The sequence below is a fragment of the Muscardinus avellanarius genome, assembly GCF_963383645.1.
Source record: "Muscardinus avellanarius genome assembly, chromosome: 17".
NCBI classification, from domain to species: domain Eukaryota; kingdom Metazoa; phylum Chordata; class Mammalia; order Rodentia; family Gliridae; genus Muscardinus; species Muscardinus avellanarius.
In genome coordinates, this window is record NC_137803.1 from 21,451,104 (window position 1) to 21,476,264 (window position 25,161).

General features: G+C 39.7%; 1 protein-coding gene across 1 annotated transcript in view; it reads left to right on the forward strand.

Annotated features, from left to right (window-relative positions):
* MBD2 (methyl-CpG binding domain protein 2) overlaps positions 1 to 25,161 on the forward strand; it is a gene marked incomplete at its 5' end in the record, with an annotated part of 85,144 nt that overhangs the window by 30,804 nt on the left and 29,179 nt on the right. The window contains one exon of the mRNA XM_080714752.1: positions 15,996 to 16,133. Within this exon, the coding sequence (XP_080570878.1) occupies positions 15,996 to 16,133 (138 nt within the window). The remainder of the gene's footprint in view (positions 1 to 15,995; positions 16,134 to 25,161) is intronic.

Sequence of the window (25,161 nt, forward strand, 5' to 3'; positions counted from 1 at the left end):
GGGTGTACAGCAAGGCCTTGCTGAATGAGGGTCTTCTGGTTTCTGTACCTGTAGTTGGGGGCAGAGAAGGGGTGTGAGTGCATCACAGGTGCTAAGTTAGGCATTGGTAGGCCCCGAGAAAGTCTTCCAAGCGATTATTGACATTCGTGGTAAGTGTGGGTCAGTGTTGAGTACAGGATTCTGTTAATTTGATGAAATGGACAGAGCAGAAGTGAAGAGGAAGTACCTGTTGTCCGGTGAGGAATGACGATGGCCTAGACATGTGGTGCCTATGAAGATAGAATTGTACGGATTCCACATCTCTCAAAACAGAATTAATAGGATATGCAAAGGAATTGAGTGTGTAGGGTAACAGAAGATTCAAAGGTAAGCCTTTGGTTTTCAGATTGAGTGCGAGCATTGGGGTACCATTTTCAGAAATCATCTTTGGGAAAGACTATACGAGTGGGTAAAAATCATAAGGTGCAGATTTGAGGTGCCTCCTATTCAAATGGAGGTGTCATGTATGCAGTTGGGTACACTGGACAAGAATTGAGCGTTCTGAGCTGGAAAGTCATTAGTATCTCAAGCGTGGGGTTGAAGAAGTGTTAGTGGAGATTGGTACAGTAACTAGTGTTGACAACCTGTTAAGATGAGGAGAGTGTGGTTGGGGAGGGAATGGATCAAAGGACTCTGGTGCTGGCTGAGTTATCCACATCAGTATTGAGGTCTCAGAACAAAATGGGATGGGATTGAGGGAATGACTCACAGAAATCACCTGCACAGAAACTAAGGTCTGATGAGTCAAGGGGACAGCTGGGAGGAGGCTAGAGGGTGACTTGGCTTTAAAGGATCTGGTGATTTTGAAGAAGCAAAGGTGGAGACCGCACGATTTCTCTCTTATGTGGAAACGAGAGGGATCATAGGAAAATTGGGATTGAGATAAATAAGCCTAGAGACCAGTAGAAGAATGGAAGGGGATTGGGGGAGAGGGGGAGGGGAAATGAGACTTGCTGGAGAAAAACAGTTCAAATAATGTTAAGTCCATGAATAGATGTATCAGTTACAGTCTTACTAACATGTATGAGGAGAGGTGCATGCGGTGGGATGCAGAGGGGAGCCTCACTGTGAGGTATAATTACAATGCCCCAGTAAGAGGATAAAAAAGAGGCTGGGTGGTGCACGCTTGTAATCCCAGCATTTGGGAGGCGGAAACTGGAGGATCCTTAGCAACTCAGTGAGACCCTGTTTCCAAAAAAAAAGACTAAAAAATAGGGCTGGGGTGTAGCTCGGAGGTTGAATGCCCCCTGGGTTCTATCCCCAGTACCACAAAATCAATCAATAAATAAATAAATTCGGCGATATGATTTGAATGTCGTAATGGGGGTAACGGAGGAAATCTGTTTAATTTCCTGCCTCTATGTGGTTGTAAGGGATCAAGAGAGAGGGCGGGCTGGGGGTGTAGCTTGGTGGTGGAGCACTGGCCTAGCATGCAGTAGGCCTCGCTTTGGTCCCCTGCAGAGAGGAGAAAGAGAAATAAGAGAGCATTAAGGCACGAGGTAGATGTATGGAATATTAGGGACAAGTGTTGGGTAATAATGTAGGATCTCTCTGAGAAATGAGGCCATTTGGCTTTTACCTGGGTAGATGGATGTGAGGTGTGGTGGGATTTGTTTTGGTAATCTGGAGAGCAGTGTATATAGATTTTCTTGTGCAGTCTGGACCTGTCTGGAACTCTTGAGCTGCATAAGCACTGGCTTTGCTTTGTTCTTTCTTTTTTTTTTTTTTGGTGGTACTGGGGTTCCTGGAAGCCCTTCTTCCTCCGGGCTACACTCCCAGACCTATTTTATATTTTCGAAACAGGGTCTCTTACGCCAGCGCGGCTGGCTTTGAACCTGCGCGATCCTCCTGTCTCCACCTCCCAAGCGCCGGGATTACAAGCGTGCGCCACCACGCCCGGCTGCTTTGTTCTTGACCCTAATTCTCAGCCCTAGATGTGATGATCCGTAACAGGGCGGCTCAGCAGAGGCCCTCTGCTAACTCCTCTGCTAATTTCTTATATATTTATTATTATTTTTTGGTGGTACTAGAGATGGAACCCAGGCACATTCTACCTCTGAGCTACACACCCAGCCCTATTTTTTATTATTTTTATTTTGAAACAAGGTCTCACTAAGTAGCTGAGGCTGTCTGTGAACCACGATCCTCTTCCCAAACCACGCCCGGCTCCTCTACTAACTTCTAAAGGAGACTAGTTGACGATTTGGGGCAAGTTTGCTTTTCTCTAAGGTTTATTGGTATACAAGTTTAGTTCTATTTATTTACATATTAGTATTATCCCTACCAGGTACACTTTATATACAACTCCTCTAAGGGATAACCCGTCCCATCTTTATAATTTACTCTTTGTTTTCTTATTGATTGACTTACACTTTGTACTTGGCCCCAAGGTGTTCGTTTCGATAGCCGTCTCTTCCGTATAGCACCACTGTACTGGTTTCTAGGCTATTTTCTTAACTATACAGACAACATTACTATGACTTGTTAATACTGTGAGGTGGTCTAAGCTTTCAGATTTATAATTGAGAGACATTTTTCCTGAACCCTAATTCTAAGAAGAGAAACATGCTATGCCTCTTCCTAGCGATGCACATAATTTGCTTTGATGTTTTAGTCTCATGTTAGATTCTTTGTACTCCTTATTTCCCTTGAGTTCATGATAAAGCAGCACCATGTTTGACAGTGACTGCCAGAGTATCCGCTGTAGACTGGATCGTTTTCCCACGGGACACTTGCGTAGGGATGGCTGTTATGACTTATAGAAATGCGCTGTGTTTATCTGAAAGCATTAGACTTTTTCTTTTCGGCAATGGGATTTAACCCAGGGGCATTCTACCTCCGAGCTACACCTCCAGTCCTACCACCCCCTCCCACCCCGCCCTTTTTAAAAAATTTATAGTAAAACAGGGTCTTACTAAGTTGCTGAAGTTAGCCTCAAACCTGTTATCCTCCTGTCTCAGCCTCCCAAGTACTGGGATTATAGGCACATGCCACCATGCTCTGTTTATAAGCATGACTTTAAATGTTAATTAGTAATAGATGGAACAAGTCTAGGGGTTATTTTTCTTACATTAATAAGCTTGAGGCAGATGATAAAGATGCCTCTATTCTTGCCTTCATCATTTTGAGTTGGCTATTGTAGACCACATTTCATTATATTTCTCTTTATTTAGCACCTGCAACTTTAAGACAGAAAACGAGACCAGTCGGGGAGGGTCACACAATGCAGGGCCTAACGTTCAGTAGCATCTCCTGTGTGCTTATTCCACAGAAATTGTTAAAAAGCATATTCGACATGCTCAGGCATTCTAGATTCTGGGATTATACTGGAGGAAGTTTCTATCAGGGGGATGACATTACAATGAGATAAGAAACTTAATACCCATTTAAAAATACCACATAGCAGTGAATTAAGAGTGATGAAGAGCCGGGCGTGGTGGCGCACACTTGTAATCCCCGCGCTTGGGAGGCGGAGACAGGAGGACCGCGAAGGTTCGAAGCCAGCCGCGCGTGCTGGCTTAGGAGACCCTGTTTCCAAATAAAAATACAAAAAATAGGTCTGGGAGTGTATCCCGGAGGTAGAAGGGCTTCCGGGAACCCCAGTGTCACCAAAAAAAAAGTGATGAAGAGGTTCTCAGAGGGTAATTTTTAAGCTGAGTTCCGGATGAAAAAGTGTCAGCTATGCAGTCACCAAAGGAGGGAGTGGCCAGCGCAGAGTCCCTAGGGAAGGAGGCACCCAGTATATGAAGGCAGGAAGAAGGCCAGGGTGCTGGCGTTTAGTGAGTGGAAGAGTAGTACCAAGGGAGGGTAACGAAGTTGACAAACCTAATCACAGGGCTTGGGGAAGCCAGCACAGGAACGGTGTAGATTATTGTTTGACAGGTTTGCAGAGTGAGGCAATGAAGATATTAGAGAGGTGTAGAAGGCGGAAGTGGGAGGCCCGTAGGAGGCCATTGGTCTTGTCCAAGAGGGATTATGGTGACTTCCATGGTGTTTTTAAAGGGTATGATGTAGCAGAGGATACTGGAATTAATTTTCTCTTGACCAATGAACTTCTAATTTTCTCTTATATCCAGAAATGCCTTTAATAGATGAGTAAAATAAAGGATATTTATCTTTGGCTAATCTTTAATAAATAAATAGGTTATTAGTTAACAGCACAATTCCATCTTTTTGTTAAGTTAAATTATATCTTTCGATAATGAATGGATAAAAATTACTAGTAAGCCGGGCATGGTGGCACACGCTTATAATTCCCCGTGCTTGGGAGGCTGAGACAGGAGGATCACACAGGTTCGAAGCCAGCCTCAGCTACTTAGTGAGGCTCTCAGCAACTTTGTGAGACCCTGTTTCCAAATGAAGTATAAAATAGGTCTGGGAGTATAGCCCGGAGGTAGAAAGCCTCTGGGTTCCACCCCCGGTACCACCAAAAAATGAACAGAAGATCTTTAACCATGTTATAAAGTAGGCTTGCTGATGAGAATAAATTTTTCCATACGATATTTGGTTTATCATAATGCTAGTGGTGGCTGCAAATGTATCCCAGTGTGATAGAACTTCCTGAGAGGCCTAGGTTTGGTTATCATTTTAATATTGGAGGCAGATTTGCAGACATGGCTGCCAGGCTAAGGCTTTGACAAGATTAATTTGGGCTGCTCAGGTTTCTGGTTCAGGGTCTAGTACACTAAGCTTTTTAGGTCCCAAAGAGTTAATCTTTGTAGACCCCCAAGTCCAAGAGAAGCCATACTACTGAAAGCCATTTGTGTGATTATTTCCATAGTTTTCCCAAGGATGTGTACTTAGCTGCTTCAAGATGTAAAAGATGTAATTCCATACAATAGCTACATTCCTTTGAGCAGGGCTACTCTTGGTAACTAGTTGAAATGTGTTGGCATCTTTTGTTAGAAGTTTCTTAACCTTATTTTAGCTGAATCTCCAAGAAATTATTTTTTCAAGCAGAACTCCTCAAAACTTGTTTTCAGCAGTGCGTTTCAATCCTCTACACTTTTTAAAAACTACATGAATAAGCTTTTTATTGTACTTTATTTTATTTTATTTATTAATTTTTTTGGGGGTACTGGGGATGGAACCCAGGGGCATTCTACCTCCAAGCGACACCCCCAGCCCTATTTTTTAGTCTTTATTTTGAAACAGGATCTCACTGAGTTGCAAAAGGGCCTCATTAAGTAGAAGCTGAAGGGCTGTCTGTGAACCACGATCCTTCTGTCTCAGCCTCCCGAATGCTGGGATTACAAGTGTGTGCCACCACTTGCGGCTTGTATAGGCCTTTTAAAATGAGCCCAAAGTGTAGTCTACCCATTCTATTTTTTTAAAAAATTGATACCACTGCCTCCTTAAAATCTTATTTCTCACTTAGAATATTAGAATAAGTTGATTTTTTTGCATAAAATAATAGGTACCAGATACACTTGTCTTATTGCAAAAACTAGTGAAGGCTATACAACCCTGTGAGTATTACTGAAAACTGCTGAGTTGTCCTTTTAAAATTGCTAAGTTTTTATAGCATGTGAATTGTTTCTCAGTTTAAAAAGCTATGAAGGATTGTTAGGCGCTCTGCCTAGTTGACATGATTTTGGGGAAAGGCATTCACTGTTGGCTGCTGTACATATTCTGGAGCAAATTTGAAATTGCTTTTAGAGGATAATCATGATTTGACTAAAGGTATCACACAGGGTTGCATTTCTGTGAGCCTGGGAATGGCTTTCCTTTTGAGAAACCTTAATAGGTAAGTTCTTTTATTTATTGTTTTTATTGGTGCATTGTGGTCATACATCTTAATGGAGTTCAAGATGGTAGAGGCATACATGCTCACATCACTCACTTAGATCTTCCCCAGTTCCCTCCCCATTTCTCTCCTCCCTTCTCATGTTTGGCTTGGTAATTGATATGTCTATGCATGTACATGATGTATGTTAGGGAATTTCCCTCTCTCCCCCATCCTTATTTGCACATCTCTGGTTTCTCCTTCATAAAACATCCCTTCTCTGATCCTTTTTCTCCCTAGCTTCTGCATATTAGGGAAAGCATCCGATTTTTTTTTTTTTTTTTTTTTTTTTTTACTTTTTGTGACTGATCTCATTTAGCCATAATGTTCTCTAGTTCCATTCATTTCCTCTCAAATGACATAATTTTGTTCCTCTTTATGGCTGAGTAAAATGCCATTGTGTACCTAGCCTGTAGTTTTGTAATCCATTCATCTGTTGATGGACATCTTGGTTCCATAATTTGGCTATGGTAAATTGTGCAGCTATGAACATAGATACACATGCATTAGTTTGGTAGTTTGGTTTCTATTCTTTTGGGTAGATACCCAGAGGTGGTATTGCTGGATCAGATGGTAGGTTTGTTCCCATTCTTCTGAGGATCCTCCATAATGTTTTCCAAAGTGGTTGCACTAATATGCAATCCCACCAACAATGTACTAGAGTTCCCACTTCTCTGCATCCTCACCAGCATTTATTGTTGTTTGTGTTTTGAATGATTGCCATTCTAGTTGGAGTTAGGTGAAGTCTCAGGGTAGTTTTGGTTTGCATCTTTCTGATTGCTAATGATGTTGAACTATTTTCATAGATTTATTGGCCATTTGAATTTCTTCTTTTGTGAAGTGTCTGTTTAGTTCACTTGCCCATTTTTGATTGAGTTGTTTTCTTAATGGCAAGTTTCTTGGATTCTCTGTATATTCTAGATATTAGTTAATCAGAGAAAAAGTTGGCAAAAATTTTCTCCCACTCTGTCAGCTCTTGGTTGAGGTTCTTGATAGTTTCCTTTGCTGTACAGAAGCTTTTCAGTTTCATGCAATCCTGTGAAACTGATCCTTTTATTTTTATTTTTTTATTTTTTTTGGTGGTACTGGGGGTGGAACACAGAGGCTTTCTACCTCTGGGCTATACTCCCATACCTTTTTTTTATATTTTATTTGGAAACAGGGTCTCACTAAGTTGCGGAGAGCCTCACTAAGTAGCTGAGGCTGGCTTCGAACCCGTGCGATCCTCCTGTCTCAGCCTCCCAAGCGCGGGGATTACAAGCGTGCGCCACCATGCCTGGCAGACCCTCCTTTTAATTTTTTGTGCCTTGGGTTCTTGTTGAGAATGTTAAGTTTCTAAATTTCAGTAGCATGCTCAATATCATGTTAATTTGATATATATATATATATATATATATATAGCTAGCATAACTAGAGTCCGATTTTGCTAATTGTTATCTTCTCTTTACCCCCAGAATTTGTAAGCTCTGAGGGCGGGATTTTGTTTCTTATTCATGTCTGTTTTTCAGTATCCAGTCAGTGCCTGACACATAGGAGGCACTTAGTACTGGCTGAGCGACTGAGTGAAGGAAACTGCAGCAGTAGCATCATATAGGCATTACCTCTTTTTATTTTATTTTATTTTTTTTGCAGTACTGGGGATGGAACCCAGGGGCATTCTACCTTCGAGCTGTACCCCTAGCCCTATTTTTTAGTCTTTATTTTGAAACAAGGGCTCACTGAGTTGTGAAGGGCCTCACTTAGTAGCTGAGGCTGTCCGTAGTCCTCTTGTTTCCATCTTCCAAATCCTGGGATTACAAGTGTGTGCCACCATGCCCCGCTCAGTTTATCTTTATAATAGTCTTATGTAACAGATGTTGCCCTCATTTACACATTAGAAAAATGACCTTAGAGATATGATGTCTTTGCTTCTCAAACTGGGGCACGAGTATCTTTTGGATCATATGTACAAAACCACAGAATTAAAATTATGCTCAAAGCCAGGCATGTTGGCACCTGCCTGTAATTTCAGTACTTGGAAGGCTGAGACAGGACGATCACAGGTTCAAGGCTATCCTCAGCATCTTGGAGAGCCCTCAACAACTTAATGAAACCCTGTTTCAAAATAAAGTAGGGCTGGGGATGTAGCTGAGGGGTAGAATGCCTGTGGTTCCAATCCCCAGTACCGAGAAGAAGAAAAAATACCCCCAAACTTGAATACTTGAAAATATCTCTTTTATTTGAAACCGTAGGTAGGTAAAGCAAAATTATAACTTTAAAACAAACAAGGCTAAAAAGCCCATAAGAAAAAAACAAGCAAGACTAATTTTTAAAGTATAACGTTTGTATCAATTTAAAAAATAAGACAAGTTCTTTAAGCTTGGGTAATAGGATACATATATATATATATATGTATATATATAGTATATTTATATATATATTGTTTAACTGTCTTTTTTTTCAAAGCTAGGATGAATAAAGCAGTACTTAGAATATATAGTCTAAGCCTCCGTTTTCAGATTATTTCATGTGAAAGTTTGACATGGATAGTTTTCACAGGAATCTTTTTCAATAAAGCTCTGAGGTTCCCTATACAATATACTCTTCCTTCAATTGATCTGTGAATGTACCCATAATAAAGGCACATACTATTTTCTCCCAGTTTTTTAAATCAATGTACCACTTTACAAACAAGCGCATTTCTCATATTTCTGTGGTATGACTATGGTTCAAAATCCTTGATTTTGAGTAAAGGTATAGTTTGAAAAACTGATTGAGATACGAATAACTTGGTAATAGTCAAGTTTGTCCCCAAGTACAATTCTTTGCCTTCAAAAAAAAATTTAGAGGACTTTAGATAAATGTGGACTCATTCTTAAAATTTTTTGATGGTTTGCTTTGTGAGGGTTCATTGTGCAATAGTTCATTGTGTGATTTAAACATGTAACTTAAGAGGAGTTCAGAGATCTCAGAGGCATAAAATGAACTCGGAGTCATTTCTGTGAACAAGGTTTATGGCCCACTCTGGAGGTCGAACCAGGAGGGTTTGGAGGCCAGTAAGTCTAAGGCCAGCCTGGGCAACATAGACTGTCTCAAAAAAAAAAAAAAAAAGTCGTAATATATGTATATTACTAATAAGAGGCATTTTTATGTTTAATGATTTGTAATATTTTCAATTTTGGTGGTTTGTATATAACCAGCTAGAAGAAATTTTATCACTAAGAGCTTTATGGAGCGGGCATGGTGGTGCATGCTTGTAATCCCAGCATTTGGAAGGCTGAGACAGAGGAAGATCATGGTTTGCAGACAGCCTCAGCTACTTAGTGAGGTTCTCTGCAACTAAGTGAGGCCCTGTTTCAAAATAAAGAATAAAAAAAAAAATAGGGCTAAGGCTGGCTTCGAACCTCCTGCCTCAGCCTCCCAAGCACTGGGATTACAAGCATGCGCCACCACACAAGGCTCTATTTTACTTTTTATTTTTGAAACAAGGTCTCGCTACTCATTAAGTTGCTGAGGTCTCACTACTTGCTGAGGCTGTCCTTGAACTTAGGATCCTTTTGTCACAGCCTTTCAAGTACTAGAATTACAGGCATGTGCTACCACACTGTTAATGATATAGAAATTTTTTGTTGAAATATTAGTGTTTAAAATAATTGTGGTAATAAATGCATCCTTTGTAACTATATTAAATAAAACCTGAAATATTTCTGGTGTCCACTTTAAAATGTGGCTGAGGTATATGTATATATTTCAAATTTCTTAGGGGGCAAAAAAAAAAAATTCCACAACCACTGATACATGCTCTTTTCATAGCTTTTTATAAATGCTGTAATCTCGTTGGATTGTTTGAAAGTTACACAATAAAGAGACACATTGAGTTGGTCTCTTTCAGAATCACCTTCACTGAACTGTCTTTGAAGTCTTATGTTCTTGGCTTTTATGGAGGGTCACTGAAAAAGGGAAAAGAAACCAGCATTTGAAGTCTGTTTAATGCTTGTCGTGATACTGAGTGTTTTCATTAATTTCAGGACACTTTTTGTTTTCTTCATTGATTGTTGTGCCTCCTCCTTTCTGACCATGCTAGCGCTATAATTTAATGTTTCTCCTTTCACCCACGGCCCTGGAAGATTCAGGTACACATTTGGTACTCAGCTCTACTGTGCTTATGCACCTTTTCAAAAGGAAACTTTTAATTTTTTTGTTTTTGATTTTCCTTTTCTTTTTCTCTTCGCCTCCCTCCCTCCCTCCCTTCCTCCCTCCTCCTCCTCCTCCTCCTCCTCCTCCTCCTCCTCCTCCTCCTCCTCCTCCTCCTCCTTCTTCTTCTTTTTTGGTGGTACTGGGGTTCCAGACCTATGTTTATACTTTTTATTTGGAAACAGGTTCTCTTAAGCCAGCACGGCTGGCTTCAAACCTGCGCGATCCTCCTGTCTCTGCCTCCCAAGCGCGGGGATTACAAGCGTGCGCCACCACGCCCGGCTGTTTTTGATTTTCTGTTTTAAATTTTTTATTGTATGTTTGTCCTTTGTAATTATACAAGAAGCCACCTCACATATTTATTGGGAAGAGAAGACAAGGCTTAAAAACGTATTTTATTTTCCTCTTAGCATCTAGGGTTAGAATAGACCTTCAAAAATTTAAAGCAGTTTACAGCGGCCCATACCTTAATCCCAGTACTTGGGAGGCTGAGACTGAAAGATCGCAGAGTTGAGACCAGCCCCAGCAACTTAGCAAGTCTCTGCAGCTTAGGGAGACATCATTTCAAAATAAAAAAAAATAAAATATAGGGCTGGAAGGTGTAGCTGGGAGATAGAATGTCTCTGGTTTCAGTCTCCAGTGTCCCCCAATATGTGTACATCTGTATATGTAAATACGTTCAGACTAGTGTACACGTGATTATGAGATTCATCAAATTTTGATTCAAGGTTTAGCCTGTGTGTTGATAAGATTTGACCTGTTTAGGAACATTTAGCTCTAATATCACAGTGTACACATTTGCTTGCTTAATTTTGTAATCTAAAGAACTTCACTTTTTAAATATCGAAACATTTCAAACACAAGAGCAGCTATAATCATGTCCCATGCAAGAGTGTTTGCTTTTTAACTCCTAAATTTATGGCAGATGGGTAATTGTTTAGAAAAACTCAGACATGGAACCGGGCAGGAATGAACAGTGACTCTTTGGCAGTCCTCGGGGGAGAGTGGTAATAAAATTTACAGCCTTCCTGACAGCTTCTGGGAAAACCAGTTGATCTGGCTTTATAGATTACTCAACTGTACGTGATATTTTTCTGGAATGCAAAGTTAATTAAAAAATTATTTCTGTCAAGCTTGTAGGCCAGTTAAAAGAAGAAATAATTCTAAAAATCTGAATAAGATTGCCGGGCGTGGTGGCGCACGCTTGTAATCCCAGCATTCGGGAGGCTGAGACCTGGAGGATCGCGGTTCGCGGACAGCCTCGGCCACTTAGTGAGGCCCTCTGCAACTCAGTGAGACCCGGTTTCAAAATAAAGAATAAAAAATAAGGCAGGGGGTGTAGCTCAGAGGTCGAATGCCCCTGAGTTCCATCCCCAGACCCGCAAAAAAAAAAAAAAATCTGAGTAAGAGAAGAGTGCAGCACACGGAACAGTCCTCTTACTGTAGCCCTGGCAGATAAACTGTCTCATTGGACAATGAGGGTTAATTGTAAACCTTAAATATGTTAGTTTTTTCCTTTAACTTTTCTTTAATATACCAGAAGCACAAGTTAAATGCAAAAACATCGACCTTACCCATCAATAGTTTTATTTATTTCATACTTGCAGTCTTTGTGCATTTATAATTCATGATTCATAACAGCTTAAGTCTAGTTCCTGCTGCCCCCAGTGATGCTTCGTAACACTGATAATCCCAAACAGTCGAAATATACTTTTATTTCTACTATGCCACACTTGTTCTAGTATGAGCATATTGTTCTTCTTTTTAATTAATTAATTTTTTTGGTGGTACTGAGGTTCCTGGAAACCTCTATCTCTGGGCTACACTCCCAGACACCTATTTTTTATACTTTTATTTGGAAACAGGGTCTCTTAAGCCAGCGAGGCTGGCTTTGAACCCGCGCCATCCTCTTGTCTCCTCCTCCCAAGCGTGGGGATTACAAGCATGTGCCACCAGGTCTGGCTATATTGTTCTTTATTAAAGGAGTAACGCATTCAAAACCAAACAATCTAGGCGTGGTGGTGCATGCTTTTAATCCCAGTACTTGAGAGGCTGAGACAGGAGGATCACAGGTTTGAGGCCAGCCTCTGGAATTTAGTGAGGCCCTCCACAACTCAGTAGGACCCTCTTTCAAAATAAAAAATAAAATAGGCCCGGGATGTAGATTACAATGCCTCAGGGGGCAATCTCCCATACCACCGCCCACACCAAACAAGGTATTGTTTAGTGCTACATAATTACTTGATTATATCTAAGTAGTGAGAGAAACGGTTTTCTGTGTATGTATGTGTTGTTTTCTTAGGATTGAAAATTGACTATTAGTTGGATGACTTCATTTAGGACCTTGCAATGCTTTAACAGTCAGAGATGTCCAGACCTGTCCAAGACAGAATTAACCAGGGGAGTTTTAAGAAGTCTTGTACTTTTTAAGAGATGGTATCCTTAGGTGGATATTTTCCAGTCTGCCAGTCAATATGCAGTTATGAGTTATTTTTTGCAAATCCATAAAGAAAAAAATGCCAGAGAAATAACAGTATTAGAGTCATCTGAGAAAAATATATCTCTTAAAGGTAAGTCCATACACGAGGAGATGACTGAAGAAAAGGAGTAACAAGAATGTCCAGTATGTAGAGGGGGGAGCGTGTCGTTGGCAGAGGGGAAGAGGTGAGGGCATATTTAATCGTAGAGCCAAATAACTCTGTGATTGTAATAATTTCAAGATTAGTTGATTGTGACACGTACCTTTCTGGGCATGGTAGTATTCTCTCAGCAGAGCTCACAAACTCCATGCTTAGGGGGCAGACAGGTAATAATGTTGGGTAACGCAGAAGGAGAACCTGGCCCTTCTAGTGGGCAGGCGTTGCCGACCAGTCACAGCTGCTGCTGCCAAACCAAGCCCAGCATTTCTTGACAAATGTGTTACGTGGCTTTCTGAAACGTCAATATCAAATCACTTCTGTAAAACAGTAAGTGTGGTAGAAAAAGGAAGGAGCACAGGTTGATTATCCCTTTCCATCTTTCAGTGTTTGAGAGAAGCTGGAATTTCTGGATTTTTCTTGGTGAACATCCCAGGTTTTTAGGTGCTGTAAACAACCTTTCTCGCAGTTAGACTTGGGCCACGCACCACTTGGCAGCCTTTGAGAGCGGTGCTGCTGTAAGTGTGGCTCCTGCATCAGTGCCCTTAGCATGACGGGGTCCTTCATGGCCCCACGTCAGCCCCCGGAATGAGGCTCTGGCATGAGGCCCAGACAGCAGTGTTGGAACAGGCCTTCCGGCTCATCTGATGCTCATGTTTGAAAACCGCTGTTTGGGAGAATGAAAGTTGACGTTAAAACTCCTCTGTAGAGACAGTAGTAGAGATGAAAGCTTGTCACATGTCCTGTAAGTTGTGTCAGGTATATATTATGGCAGGTATATATTATTTTCACATATATGTAACTTTTTATATTATTTTGCCATAACGGAACACACAATGATTGAATTGGACTTCATCCCTTCCTTTGTGTCATTAGGGCACTGGAAATGAACTTAATAGCAATTCTGTGCTACATTTTGTCTCCACTAGAATACACCTTACATTTTATTTACTAGTTTGATTAAAACTTGATAAACATGTTACGTGGCTTTCTGAAGCTTCAACTTTCAATCACTTCTGTAAAGCATTAAGTGTGATAGAAAACAGAAGGAGCACAGGTTGATCCTTAGACAAAATGCTTGGAGCCGGACGTGTTTTGCATTCGGTACTTTTTCAGATTTAGGAGTATATGCACATAGACGATGAGATAACACTTGGGGATGAGAGCCAAGTCCACACATGAAGTGTATTTATATTTCATGTGCTCCTATGCTCCTGGCCGGAGGGGATCTGATCCAGCATCTTAGCGTGTAGGTGTCTTGACTGCAGCCTGTCACGAGCAGACAGATGGGGTGTTTCCCACCTGTAGTATCATTGGTGCTCAAAAACATTGCATATGAGCCAGGTGTGGTGGCCCATGCTTGTAATCCCCGCGCTTGGGAGGCGGAGACAGGAGGATCGCGTAGGTTTAAAAGACCCTGTTTCCAAAGTAAAAAGTATAAAAATAGGTCTGGGAGTGTAGCCTGGAGGTAGAAGGGTTTCCAGGAACCCCAGTACCACCAAAACAAAACAAAAGAGCAAGCACAAAAAAATGCATATGTTCAGATTAGGTATACTAAGGCTGTATCTCCTTATTTTTATTTATTTATTTTTGGTACTTGGGGGATATATCCAGGGGCATTCTACCACTGAGCTACACTCCTAGCCCTTTAAACTTTTTTTTTTTTTTTTTTAAATAGTGTCTTAAATTGTCAAGGTTGCTGAGGCTGGCCTCAGACATGTGATCCTCTTATCTCAGCCTTCCACATACTAGGATATAAGTGTGAGCCACTCTGTCTGGCTGTACCTCTTTATTTTTATCACATTTTTATAAGTTGAGCTCTATTTGTTGAAATTAGCAATCATTTTATTTTTTATATATAAAGGAAGGTTATTTGATTTCACGTAAGCCTGGCTTCTTTATTGCCGAGCAAGTGGAGTTTTAATGCCCTAGTGTATTTAATGCCAGTGTTTTTTCTATTTTTAGAATGTAGAAATGATTATTGCTATTTCAATGACTTTTGTCCTTTTTTTTTTTTTTTTTTTTTTGCGGTACTGGGGATGGAACCCAGGGACATTCTACCTGTGAGCTGTACTCCCTATATTTTATTCTTTATTTTGAAACAGGGTCTCATTGAGTTAGGGCCTCACTAAGTAGCTGATGCTGTCTTTGAACCACAATCCTCCAGTCTCAGCCTCCCAAATTCCAGGATTACAAGCAATGTGCCACCATGCCCGACTGACTTTTGTTCTTTTTTTTTTTTTGCAGGTCTGGGGATGGAACCCAGGGGCATTTGACCTCCGAGTTACACCTCCTGCCCTATTTTTTATTCTTTATTTTGAAACTGGGTCTCACTGAGTTGCAAAGGGCCTCACTAAGTAGCTGAGGCTGTCTGGGAACCGTGATCCTCTAGGTCTCAGCCTCCCGAATGCTGGGATTACAAGGGTGCACCACCATGCCCGGCTCTGACTTTTGTTCTTAAAGTTCTCCTTCCTGCTGGAGGTAGATGACACAAGTCTGTAATCTCAGTACTTGGGAGGCTGAAATAGGAGGATTGAAGGTCCAAGGCCAGCAGTGTGTGGTAACTTAGACCACACATTTTTAAAAAATGGAGTCCTAGGCCGGGCGTGGTGGCGCATGCTTGTAATCCCTGTGCTTGGGAGGCAGAGACAGGAGGATCGCACAGGTTCGAAGTCAGCCTTGCTGGCTTAAGAGACCCTGTTTCAAAAAAAAAAAAAAAAAAGTATAAAAATAGGTCTGGGAGTGTAGCCTGGAGGTAGAAGGAAAGTTAGTGTTAGTTGGGGATGTAACTCAGAGGTAGAATGCCCCAGGGTTCAACCCCCAGGACCACCAAAAAGTTTTTTGTTTTTTTTTTTTGTGCAACCCAAACATATTTGTTCATTTAAAAGTCCTTAATACCTTGCTAATCAAAATTTATGCAGATAATTTTTTTTTTATTTTGGTGTGTATATGGTACTGGGGATTGAACCCAGGGGCTCTGAGCTATACCTCCAACCCTATTTTATTTTATTTTTTATTTTGAAACAGGGTCTCACTAAATTACAGAGGGCCTTGCTAAGTTAATGAGGTTGGCTGCAAACATGTCATCCTCCTGTCATAGCCTCCCAAGTACTGGGATTACAGCCCTGTGCCACCACACCTGGCTATACTTTCTTGCATTTAAAAAATATACAAAAAGCTATTAGACATATTTATGTTTCTCTTACATAAAAAGTGCTTAAAGTGTACTTTGGGAGTAGTTAATATGCTGAGATAGATGGAGAATGTTGGAATAATGTTTCCTAAATACCAAATTAAAAAAGACTCACCTAATGATGTTTATATATACTATTAATTAATTAAAAACACACTTATCTTCACAGGGTAAACCAGACTTGAATACAACATTACCAATTAGACAAACGGCATCGATTTTCAAGCAACCAGTAACCAAAGTCACAAACCACCCTAGTAATAAAGTGAAGTCAGACCCTCAGCGAATGAACGAACAGCCACGTCAGGTAAGGATCTAATTTGTTCTCCATTCTTGGTGTTCAGAAAATTTCTGATATTTTTCTCAGACATAGTTCAAGTAAATTTTGGTTAAAATGAAATATACTTGAAAAAAATTTATGTCAGGCTATTACACAAATGCTGGAGAATAACTAGTAATACAAACTTTAGATAAAATGTCTTAAAAGAATTGTAAAAGTTAAAAATGAGTCCTATTAAATATCATGAAACACAATTTTATGCTTTTGGTGTGGTTATGGATATCAAACTTGGTTCTGCTAATTGTAGGTTTTTAAAGATTATCTTTTTAGCGATAATATTTCATAGAAGGGTGAAACATGTAGTGTGTGTTACTTAGCTAATAATATTTTCTATTATTTGGAAACAAAAAATTTTTTTTGTTATTCTGGTTTCTTATTTTATAAAATCTGTCCCACCCCTTTAGAAAAACAGAATTAGATAAACTTTGTCAGTATGGTATATTGACTTGTGAGTTCCATTTTTGTATAAATTCAATTTATTTTTCTCTTTCCGTATTGCTTCAAGCTGTATTCCACCAGAATCTGTTCTTAGAAAAAATATGGTATGAGAAGGGCCTCCCTGCTGCTTAATAATGCCATCTAGCCAGGGAAGACTTGGCAGATGTCAAGCCTTCCACCTAATGTTGCTTATTCACTCCCTGATTGTGGTCAAAAGTGTAGGCACTTCAGAAGTTTTAGTAAGACTGGGTGAGGGGGTAGAGGGAGAACTCTGGGCATTTCCCCTCTCCTTTCTCTGCCTCCTCCCACCTGAGCGTTAGGAACACTGATTCGCCTACCATGGCATCTCCTGCTCTCATATGTAGATATCTCGCTCCACCTTTTCATTTGGATTTTGTTTTTCACTAGTCCTTCAAGTGTCTCATCTCCAGACTTCATAAAGGACTGGGCCCAAACTTTCAGACAGTTGCTCTAAAAGAAACTACACAAAGAAATTCAGTTCCCACATCCTCTGTAGTCTTTTTTCCTCTTCAGGTGAGCCAGGAAAACAGAAGATATTTGGAGCCACATTGGATCAGCATCTTGCTATAGATGTCTCAAGATTTGAAGTTCTAAACTTGCTTTACTGTTGGTCCCCAAGAGATTCAACAGGGGCCATGTAAGTGTATCACATCCAATCTAAAAGATGCGTACCTGCATGTGCCTTTAGGCTCTGGTCACCATTTAGGTTTTCTCTGGGCCATTCAGCTTTCTGTGTGAGGCTTTCCCCTTCTGTTTTACTACCACACCCAGGACAGTCACCCTACTGCTGGTCCTTAAGACAGGGAAGACTCTATTCTGAACTTTGCCCACCTGGGGAAGCCACTTCCCATGGTCGTTTTCTTTCTCATTTATGTCTAAAGTCTTGAACATCTTGTCCTTTGGCTTTTTGGTAACTTAAAAATCTTTTCTCACAGAGTTTTTATTAATTGAAATTTTGGAAAGTATGTCATTGGGTGAAAAAGTTTGCTTAATAAAATCCAGAAAGATAAGGCTAAGAGTATAATCTTTAGTAACACCATTCCACATTGGAAATGTGAGTTGTCTTCGATAGTACTTAATAGATTTTATCCCCATCTTTTCTTTGCCAAATCATCCCCAGTATAGTCTTTAAACATTAATGTTTTGTTTAAAGACCAATTGATTAGCAAATTCTGGTCATTCTAAGAACAATTTATTTGCTGCTGCACCTAAATTCACTCACAGATGAAAAAATAACCTAGTAATTATATTTACTGGATTGTGCGGCTGTCGGTGGAGGTATTGGTAACCTAGAATTCTGAGACTGAAGTAAACACAGCATTTGCTTCTTAATTCTCTGGTATGGTAAATAGTTTTGAGTTTTCTTTTTTTATTATGATATATGAGATTATTGTCAAACAAAAAGTACGTGTCACAAAAGCTCGATCCCTTCCCCTCCCTATTAGTAAAAAACTTAATGTGATTTTAATTCAGGTCTTTGGAGGGTTAACTATTCTTTTAGTTTGCATGGACAGGAAGTTATACAATTATTAGCCAGTTACTTCTCCGAGCTTGGGTTGTTTTTCACTTTATCTTCATGTGGCCTGACAGTATCCATTGGGATGCTTTTGACTATAGTATGACACCAGCTGTCTTTTCCCTTTATCTTCAACCTAAGAATTAAATGTGTGACTACTGTGTCACCATTCAGTGCATTGGGCAAATACAGAAATGTAAAGAGACTTTTTAATTAATATTTTAAAGATCATTATTTGCTATCCTGACTATTCCAGCTTAGGACTAGGGTTAGTTTGACAGTAAAGAAGAGATGTTAATTTTTTTTTATCACATTTTGACATACATATAGCAGATATCTACTATTCAACTATTATTGACAAGATGGTTTATAAAATGTACAACGGTAAAAATGGTTCTTTCAATTTTGCTACCCATTACCAGACTAGATTGATTATATAAATTACATCACAAAATTATTTTTATCATACAGTAAATGAATTAGACAATAAAGTTTTATTTTTGAGGTTCCCCAATAACAGATATTTTGATTATTTAATCATATCATATTCCCTTAATAATGTATTCAAGCTAGTGGTATTATAATTCCTTTAAAAGCATTGGAATTTTAAGTTTAGAATTGAGATTAGGCTTCTGGATCTTAACCTAGCTTTGAAGCCAATAATTTAGATGAGTAGCAATCAAAAAAATTACTAATTCTGTTTAATAGAACAAATATTTTATGTCCAGGTCATTCATTATATGGTAGTCTATTGTGAATTCTGCAAAATATATAAATTGTGAATTTCTCATATGTTAACCTTTTAAAAATGCCTCAGCTTTAAAATTGTAAATTAGTTTTTATAAGAGAATGTCAAACAAAATTATTGCAAATCCTTGTTATGATAGGGTAAGTAGCCAGCTATTTCTTTTTTGGATGGTATTAGCATATTTGATATTGTCTTTTCATTGGATTGAACAGAAACCTGGAGTGAGGTAGAGGGAAGTCTACCCTCAAACTGTCCGATCATTGCAACCTCCTTATTTAGCCAGATACATAAAGCACACCCCAAGCTTCTTTTTAGTCCAGCTGAATCCTGATTTTGCTGTAAAGGGCATCTTTCCTGGCTTACCTCCTTCATTGTGTGAAAAACTCACCCTGAATCTTATTTCTTTAATACCATTACCTTTGATACCTTCTGGTTTCTTGTTTTCTTCTTTCCCACTTTTATCCCCCAATCAAAAAAATTTACCTTTGTGTTATTACTTTTTTAATTATTAAATCACAGTGCTGCTAGTCTAAGTGTTTCTGATAGCCTATGAGTGTTATTTACATTTCACACAGAATATTCACCTTTTTGTAGGATTAAATACTTAGTGAAGAAGCTCATTTGAAGCTTCCCCTTGATCTTAGATTTTTTCCTTTTGTTTTGCTAATCCTTCTTCCAAAGGATATAAAACTTCCCTTTACTCACTCCCAGTAGTAAGCCTTCTCTTTTATAGTGAATGGCTCAAGATACATTAGAAGAAACATTCCAGATGGAAGATAATCTTAAGAACCACATGTACCCTAGAGACATTGCGTGTGAGCTTTATAGAACACCTCTGTGTTCACGTGTTATACCCGTCCCCAGGTGCAATCCAGTCTGGACATTCGGGTGGCACTTACTTCTTTCTAATCTTGACAGTCATATCTACTACAGTCTCCTCAGGATGTTTATCTGATTGAGAAGTAGATTGGCTTAAGCACAGAGTCCCAAGGAGGGTATCACATTCCTTTTCTTTAGACAGGCAGAAGAAATAGATGACATGTCCTATGATGCCCAAACGCATCATTCTGGGGAGTACCGGGAAGATGCCACGTTCAAAGTGCTAAATACATAGTGTGTGCCCTCGGGGTCCAGGAACGGGGAGGTTACTATGGATGGAAGGTTTGGGATAAGCCTTCGTAAAAATGAACCATACACTGGACCTGGACAGTGGAGTGGGAAAGCAAACGGGAGGGGGAAAACATGCGAATTTGGAACAGTAGCTGTTACTTGGGAATGTGCAAAGAATGAAGAGACAAGTTGGTTTGGGAATAAGGGTTTTATGGGAAATGATTGGAGGTGAGGGTGGTTCATGTTGTCAAGGTTTTCTTAAAAGCCAGTCTTTAGAAGTTTTTATAATGTAACCATATGCTTTCTTTATAAGAAAGAAAATTGGGACAGATAAGTGAATATTATTAAATTTTTTCCTAATATAATAACCACAATATTTTACCATTTTAATATTTTTATCAAAATTTTAATGCTTTTTTTTGCGGTACTGAGGATGGAACCCAAGGGTATTCTACCTTTGAGCTACACCCCCAGCCCTACTTTTTATTCTTAATTTTGTAATAGGGTCTCACTGAGTTGCAAAGGGCCTCACTAAGTAGCTGAGGTTGTCCATGAACTGCAGTCTTTCCGTCTCAGCCTCCCAAATGCTGGGATTACAAGTGTGCGCCACCACGCCTGGCTTTGATGCATTTTTAAAAACAATATTATATATGGCAATATTATATATGATATATATGTTTTTAAAACTTTCACCCAGCATTATAGTATTTACATTTCATTTCTGTTTTGTATAATTTGTGTCTATAATTTTTAGGGTAATTAAACTGTATCAACAGTTTATACAGTTGATACAACTATTGTATTGTATCAACAACTGCATTATGCTAGCAAATGATTTTTTTAACTGTTTCACTGTTTATAGTGAGTTACTTTATGCATTTAAGTTTCTTCCTATACTTTACAATGTTTTTTTGGGCTAAATTTTCAGATATATAATTATTGTGAATAGTTATGATTTTTGATACATATTATCATACTGATTTTCAGAGGGTTGTACCATATTCAAAGACTATTAACAGTTACATGCAGTTCAGTTTTCAGTTTTAACTGACTTTGGTGGCATCCCGCATCGTCAACACTTTTATTGTAATTCAGTAGTTTATGAAGGCATTTCACTTTAAATTTGTATGTATTTGAATACTTGTACAGTTGAATAGACAGAAACATTTGTGTTTAACTCTGCAAATGAGAAATGCTTAGAGGATTTTGAACCAGGGTGTGTTTTTGTTATTACCCCTTTGAACTGAACTTGAATGTATTTCCTTGTGTCTGAAAGCTAATTTCATTATCTGTGCTCACCAGGTGCATACCCTCTTACCGTCCTTTCAAAGGACTAAGTCAACTACCTTTTTCTCTTCAACTTTTCTATAAGCTGGTTTCTTCCCCAAAGCATTAAAATATATTCAAACCTTTTCAATCTTAGAAAAAATATTCACCTATCTTCTTTTAGCATTTATTCTCATTTTTCTTTATAAGCAAATTTCTTGGCATTGTGTATATATGCTTATTTTTATTTTCCCTTTTACTCAGTTTTGATGTCTGAAATATAACCTTTATTCCTACTGTGCCACTGAAATCGTTCTTATCAAGATTGTTGACAATCCTTGTTAAATTGAACAGACAAGGTTCAGTCCTTAAATTACTCGGCCTGCGTTAGCATTAGCAACTCTGATTACTCCTTAGTTTTTTTTCTCCATACTCGTTTTTGTCAATGTCTTTCTTAGGTTCTTCTTTATCCTTCAAACTGTTGGGGTTCTCAAAGCAGGGTATCCTGTGCATCCCTCTCTGTTATATAACCTCTCTGGACGGTTTCATTTACTCCAGCGGCTTCAGTTATCACATATAGGTTAGTGATTCCCAAATCCACTCTGATCTGAGCTCCAGTCATTTGTGTCCGTTCACCTATTAAGATAACGTACTTTGAATTCTCCCCAGCACCTCTAATTCATCTTGATAAACTCCTTCAGCGTTTTGTCAAACCTGCTGTTCATACTTTGTGTTTTTTTTTTTTTTTTTTTCCCAGTAAAAGTTCTACATTCACTCTTTTGTTCTGGGCTAAGCCAGAAACCTGAGCATGACCTTTGACTCTTCCCATCTTTCACCCTAAACTTGCAGGTGGTCCACACTCCCTGCCTCCCCCACGCCCCTCGCGCGTTCCCTCCCTACAGGAGGTAACCGGCATTTTATCTTGTCTCTTTGTGTCCTGACTTATTCCCACTATTCTGCATCTTGCCGCCAAAAGCCCTTCTGACACAGTTATTATTCTGCTGAAGACCCCTGGTGCTTCCTGCCAGTTTTTAGAGTAAAGTCAAAATACTTTCACATGACGTACCACACCCTTTCTGATTTGGTTTTTGCTTACCTCTCTTGCCCCATTTTCCTCTCTTGTCTTACACTCAGATCATCTGAAATTTTTTCAGCTTTCCAGGTATGCTATTCCTCCTACCCCTGGCCCTTGGTACCCTAGTCATCTTGCACACTGGTCTTTTTCCCAACCTTCAGCTGGCTGTTTCCTGTTCATCCTTGAAGTCTGAACCTGAAATGTCTCTTCATCTGCTCAGAAAACCTCTGATTTGTCAAAGCTGACTTAGAGACCCTCTGCAGTGTTTCTTCTCTCTCCCTTTATAATTACAACTGTATAGTAGTTACTATGTCAGTGCTTCGTTCTTGAATTAACTGAATTGGATTCATGAGTGAATTTATTCATTCATCCAAATATCATTTATACAACCTTCAGCTTGTGCCCGGCACTTTTCTAAGCAGTGGGTTACTGCTGTGAACAAAACAATCCCTGCTCTCATGGTAAATCTAGGGTGATAGTGAGAGAGACAAATACACAGATACACACACATATACACACACACACATATGGTAGATTCACACACACACACACACACACACACACACACACACGTTCCACAGTTCCTACCTCATGAATGCCCCTTGCTTGAATATATATATATATATATGGTGAATCATGCTGGGATAAGCTCAAGGAAAAACTAGAGGAATGAGAGTATGTGGTGTTTACAAGCAGAGCAGTACGGGCGAGTGCTCCAGAACAGGTCCTGTTCCAGCAATCATGTGTAGACGAGGACTGGTTATCACTGAAACTCCATGGGATGTTAGAGCTTACATGATAAGGCTTGTTTTATGCCGGTCACGAAAAAGTAACAAAATCTGTTGATTGGTCAGCTGGGTCTCAGAAAACTCTCAGAATTGTCTGACTAGGAGAATGATGTCATTGACAGAAGTGTGGAAGTACTGAAGGAGAGCTCAGGATTTAAAATAATAAAATATAGCCAGGCATAGTGACGCACGCTTGTAATCCTAGTATTTGGGAGGCTGAGACAGGAGGACTGCAGGTCAAAGCCAGCCTCAGCAATGTAGTGAGGCCCTCAAAAAACCTAGTGAGAACCTGTTTCCAAATAAAGAAATAAAATTGTGCTGGGAGCATAGCTTGGAGGTAGAATGCCCTTAGGGTCAACCCCCAATACAACAACAATAAAAAAATAGTAAAATATGAATTTTAGTATTAGAAAAGTTAGCCAGGCATGGTGGCACATGCCTGTCACCCCATTATGTGGAGGCGGAGACAGGAGGATCACAGGTTCGAGGACAGTCTCAAGCAACTTAGTGAGGCCCTGTTTCAAAATAAAAAATAGAGCTGGGGTGTAGCATGTTCCTGGGTTCAATGCCTAGTATTATACAGAGAAGGGAAATTTATACTCTTAAAGTCATTGTTGGATACCGAGGTCGTAAAAGATGATGGGTTGGAGCCAAGAGTGGAAACCCGTTTTTTAGATACCAACATTCTTATGGAAGTAAGAATCGCAACTGAAACACTGTATGTGATTTAAAAAAATGTATTCATAGTTGATTTATTCATTGTCACCTCTAGCCACCATGTATTTCTGTAGTCCATTTAAAATATGACAGCGATAGCCGGGTGTGGTGGCGCACGCTTGTAATCCCCGGGCTTGTGGGGCGGAGACAGGAGGATCGCGCAGGTTCGAAGCTGGTTGCGCTGGCTTAAGAGACCCTGTTTCCAAAAATAAAATATAACAATATAGGTCTGGGAGTGTAGCCTGGAGCTGGAAGGGTTCCATCCCCAGTACCACCTAAAATATATATATATATATATGTTTTAGAGGGATCCAGGAATTTTTTTGTTTCTCTAAGTAGCAGGAAGATAGATAAAAAGACCAAAATGTTTGAAAACTTATTTTTCACCACAGTGGTTTATTACTCCAGTTTTTAAATGTCTTTTAGTGCCATTCTCAGAAGCATTTATTCTCAATTCTTGTCCTTTTTGTTTATAATTACTTCCGTATTTCTAAACAATACGCGTATCAGCTGTGCCTTGGTTACTTGTTAGTCCCAGGCATTCTTCCTGGCCCCCCAGTGGGCGAGGAGAACGTGGCTCTCTGTCCCAGCTCTCAGGCTCCCGACATAGTTGTGTCCTAGTTTTAAGTAGGTTAAAAAGTCCAGGTTTACATTCTAACAACTGGAAGTATCCAAGGGTTGGACAAACGAGGCCTGGCCATCCCCACTCCTTTTACACACAATTCTTTGTTGTTGTTTTTAGTCTTAATAATCGTGTGCTAGGTTTTCCATATAATCATAGCTCATCTTTCCTGATGTTTCAGATTCTGCTGCCTGCCCATCAGTAATATATTCTCTATGTTGAAATCCATGGGGCTCCTTCTTGTGTTTTTCCTGCTCCAGTCTGGATGTTTTTTGCTGTGCAGCTGTAGCTTTGGGCTTTGCTTCTGTCTTCCTCTATATCAGTATACTTCTTCACCTAGTAGCAAATCTTGTGGTAGCTTACTATATAATAGGAGAGTGTAGAGAACTTACACATTAAAAATGACTTGACTTCAGGAGCCGGGCATGTTGGCACTTGCTTGTAATCCCATTCGGGAGGCTGAGACCCAAGGATCGCAGTTCGCCGACAGCCTCAGCCTTAGTGAGGCCCTTTGCAGCTCAGTGTTCTAAAAATAAATAAATAGACTAAAACATAGGGCTGGGGGTGTAGCTCGGAGATACAATGCCCCTGGGTTCCACCCACAGTAACACACACACACACACACACACACACACACACACACACACACACACACACTTGACTTCACCTGGCTCTTGAGTCAGGCTGGTCTGGA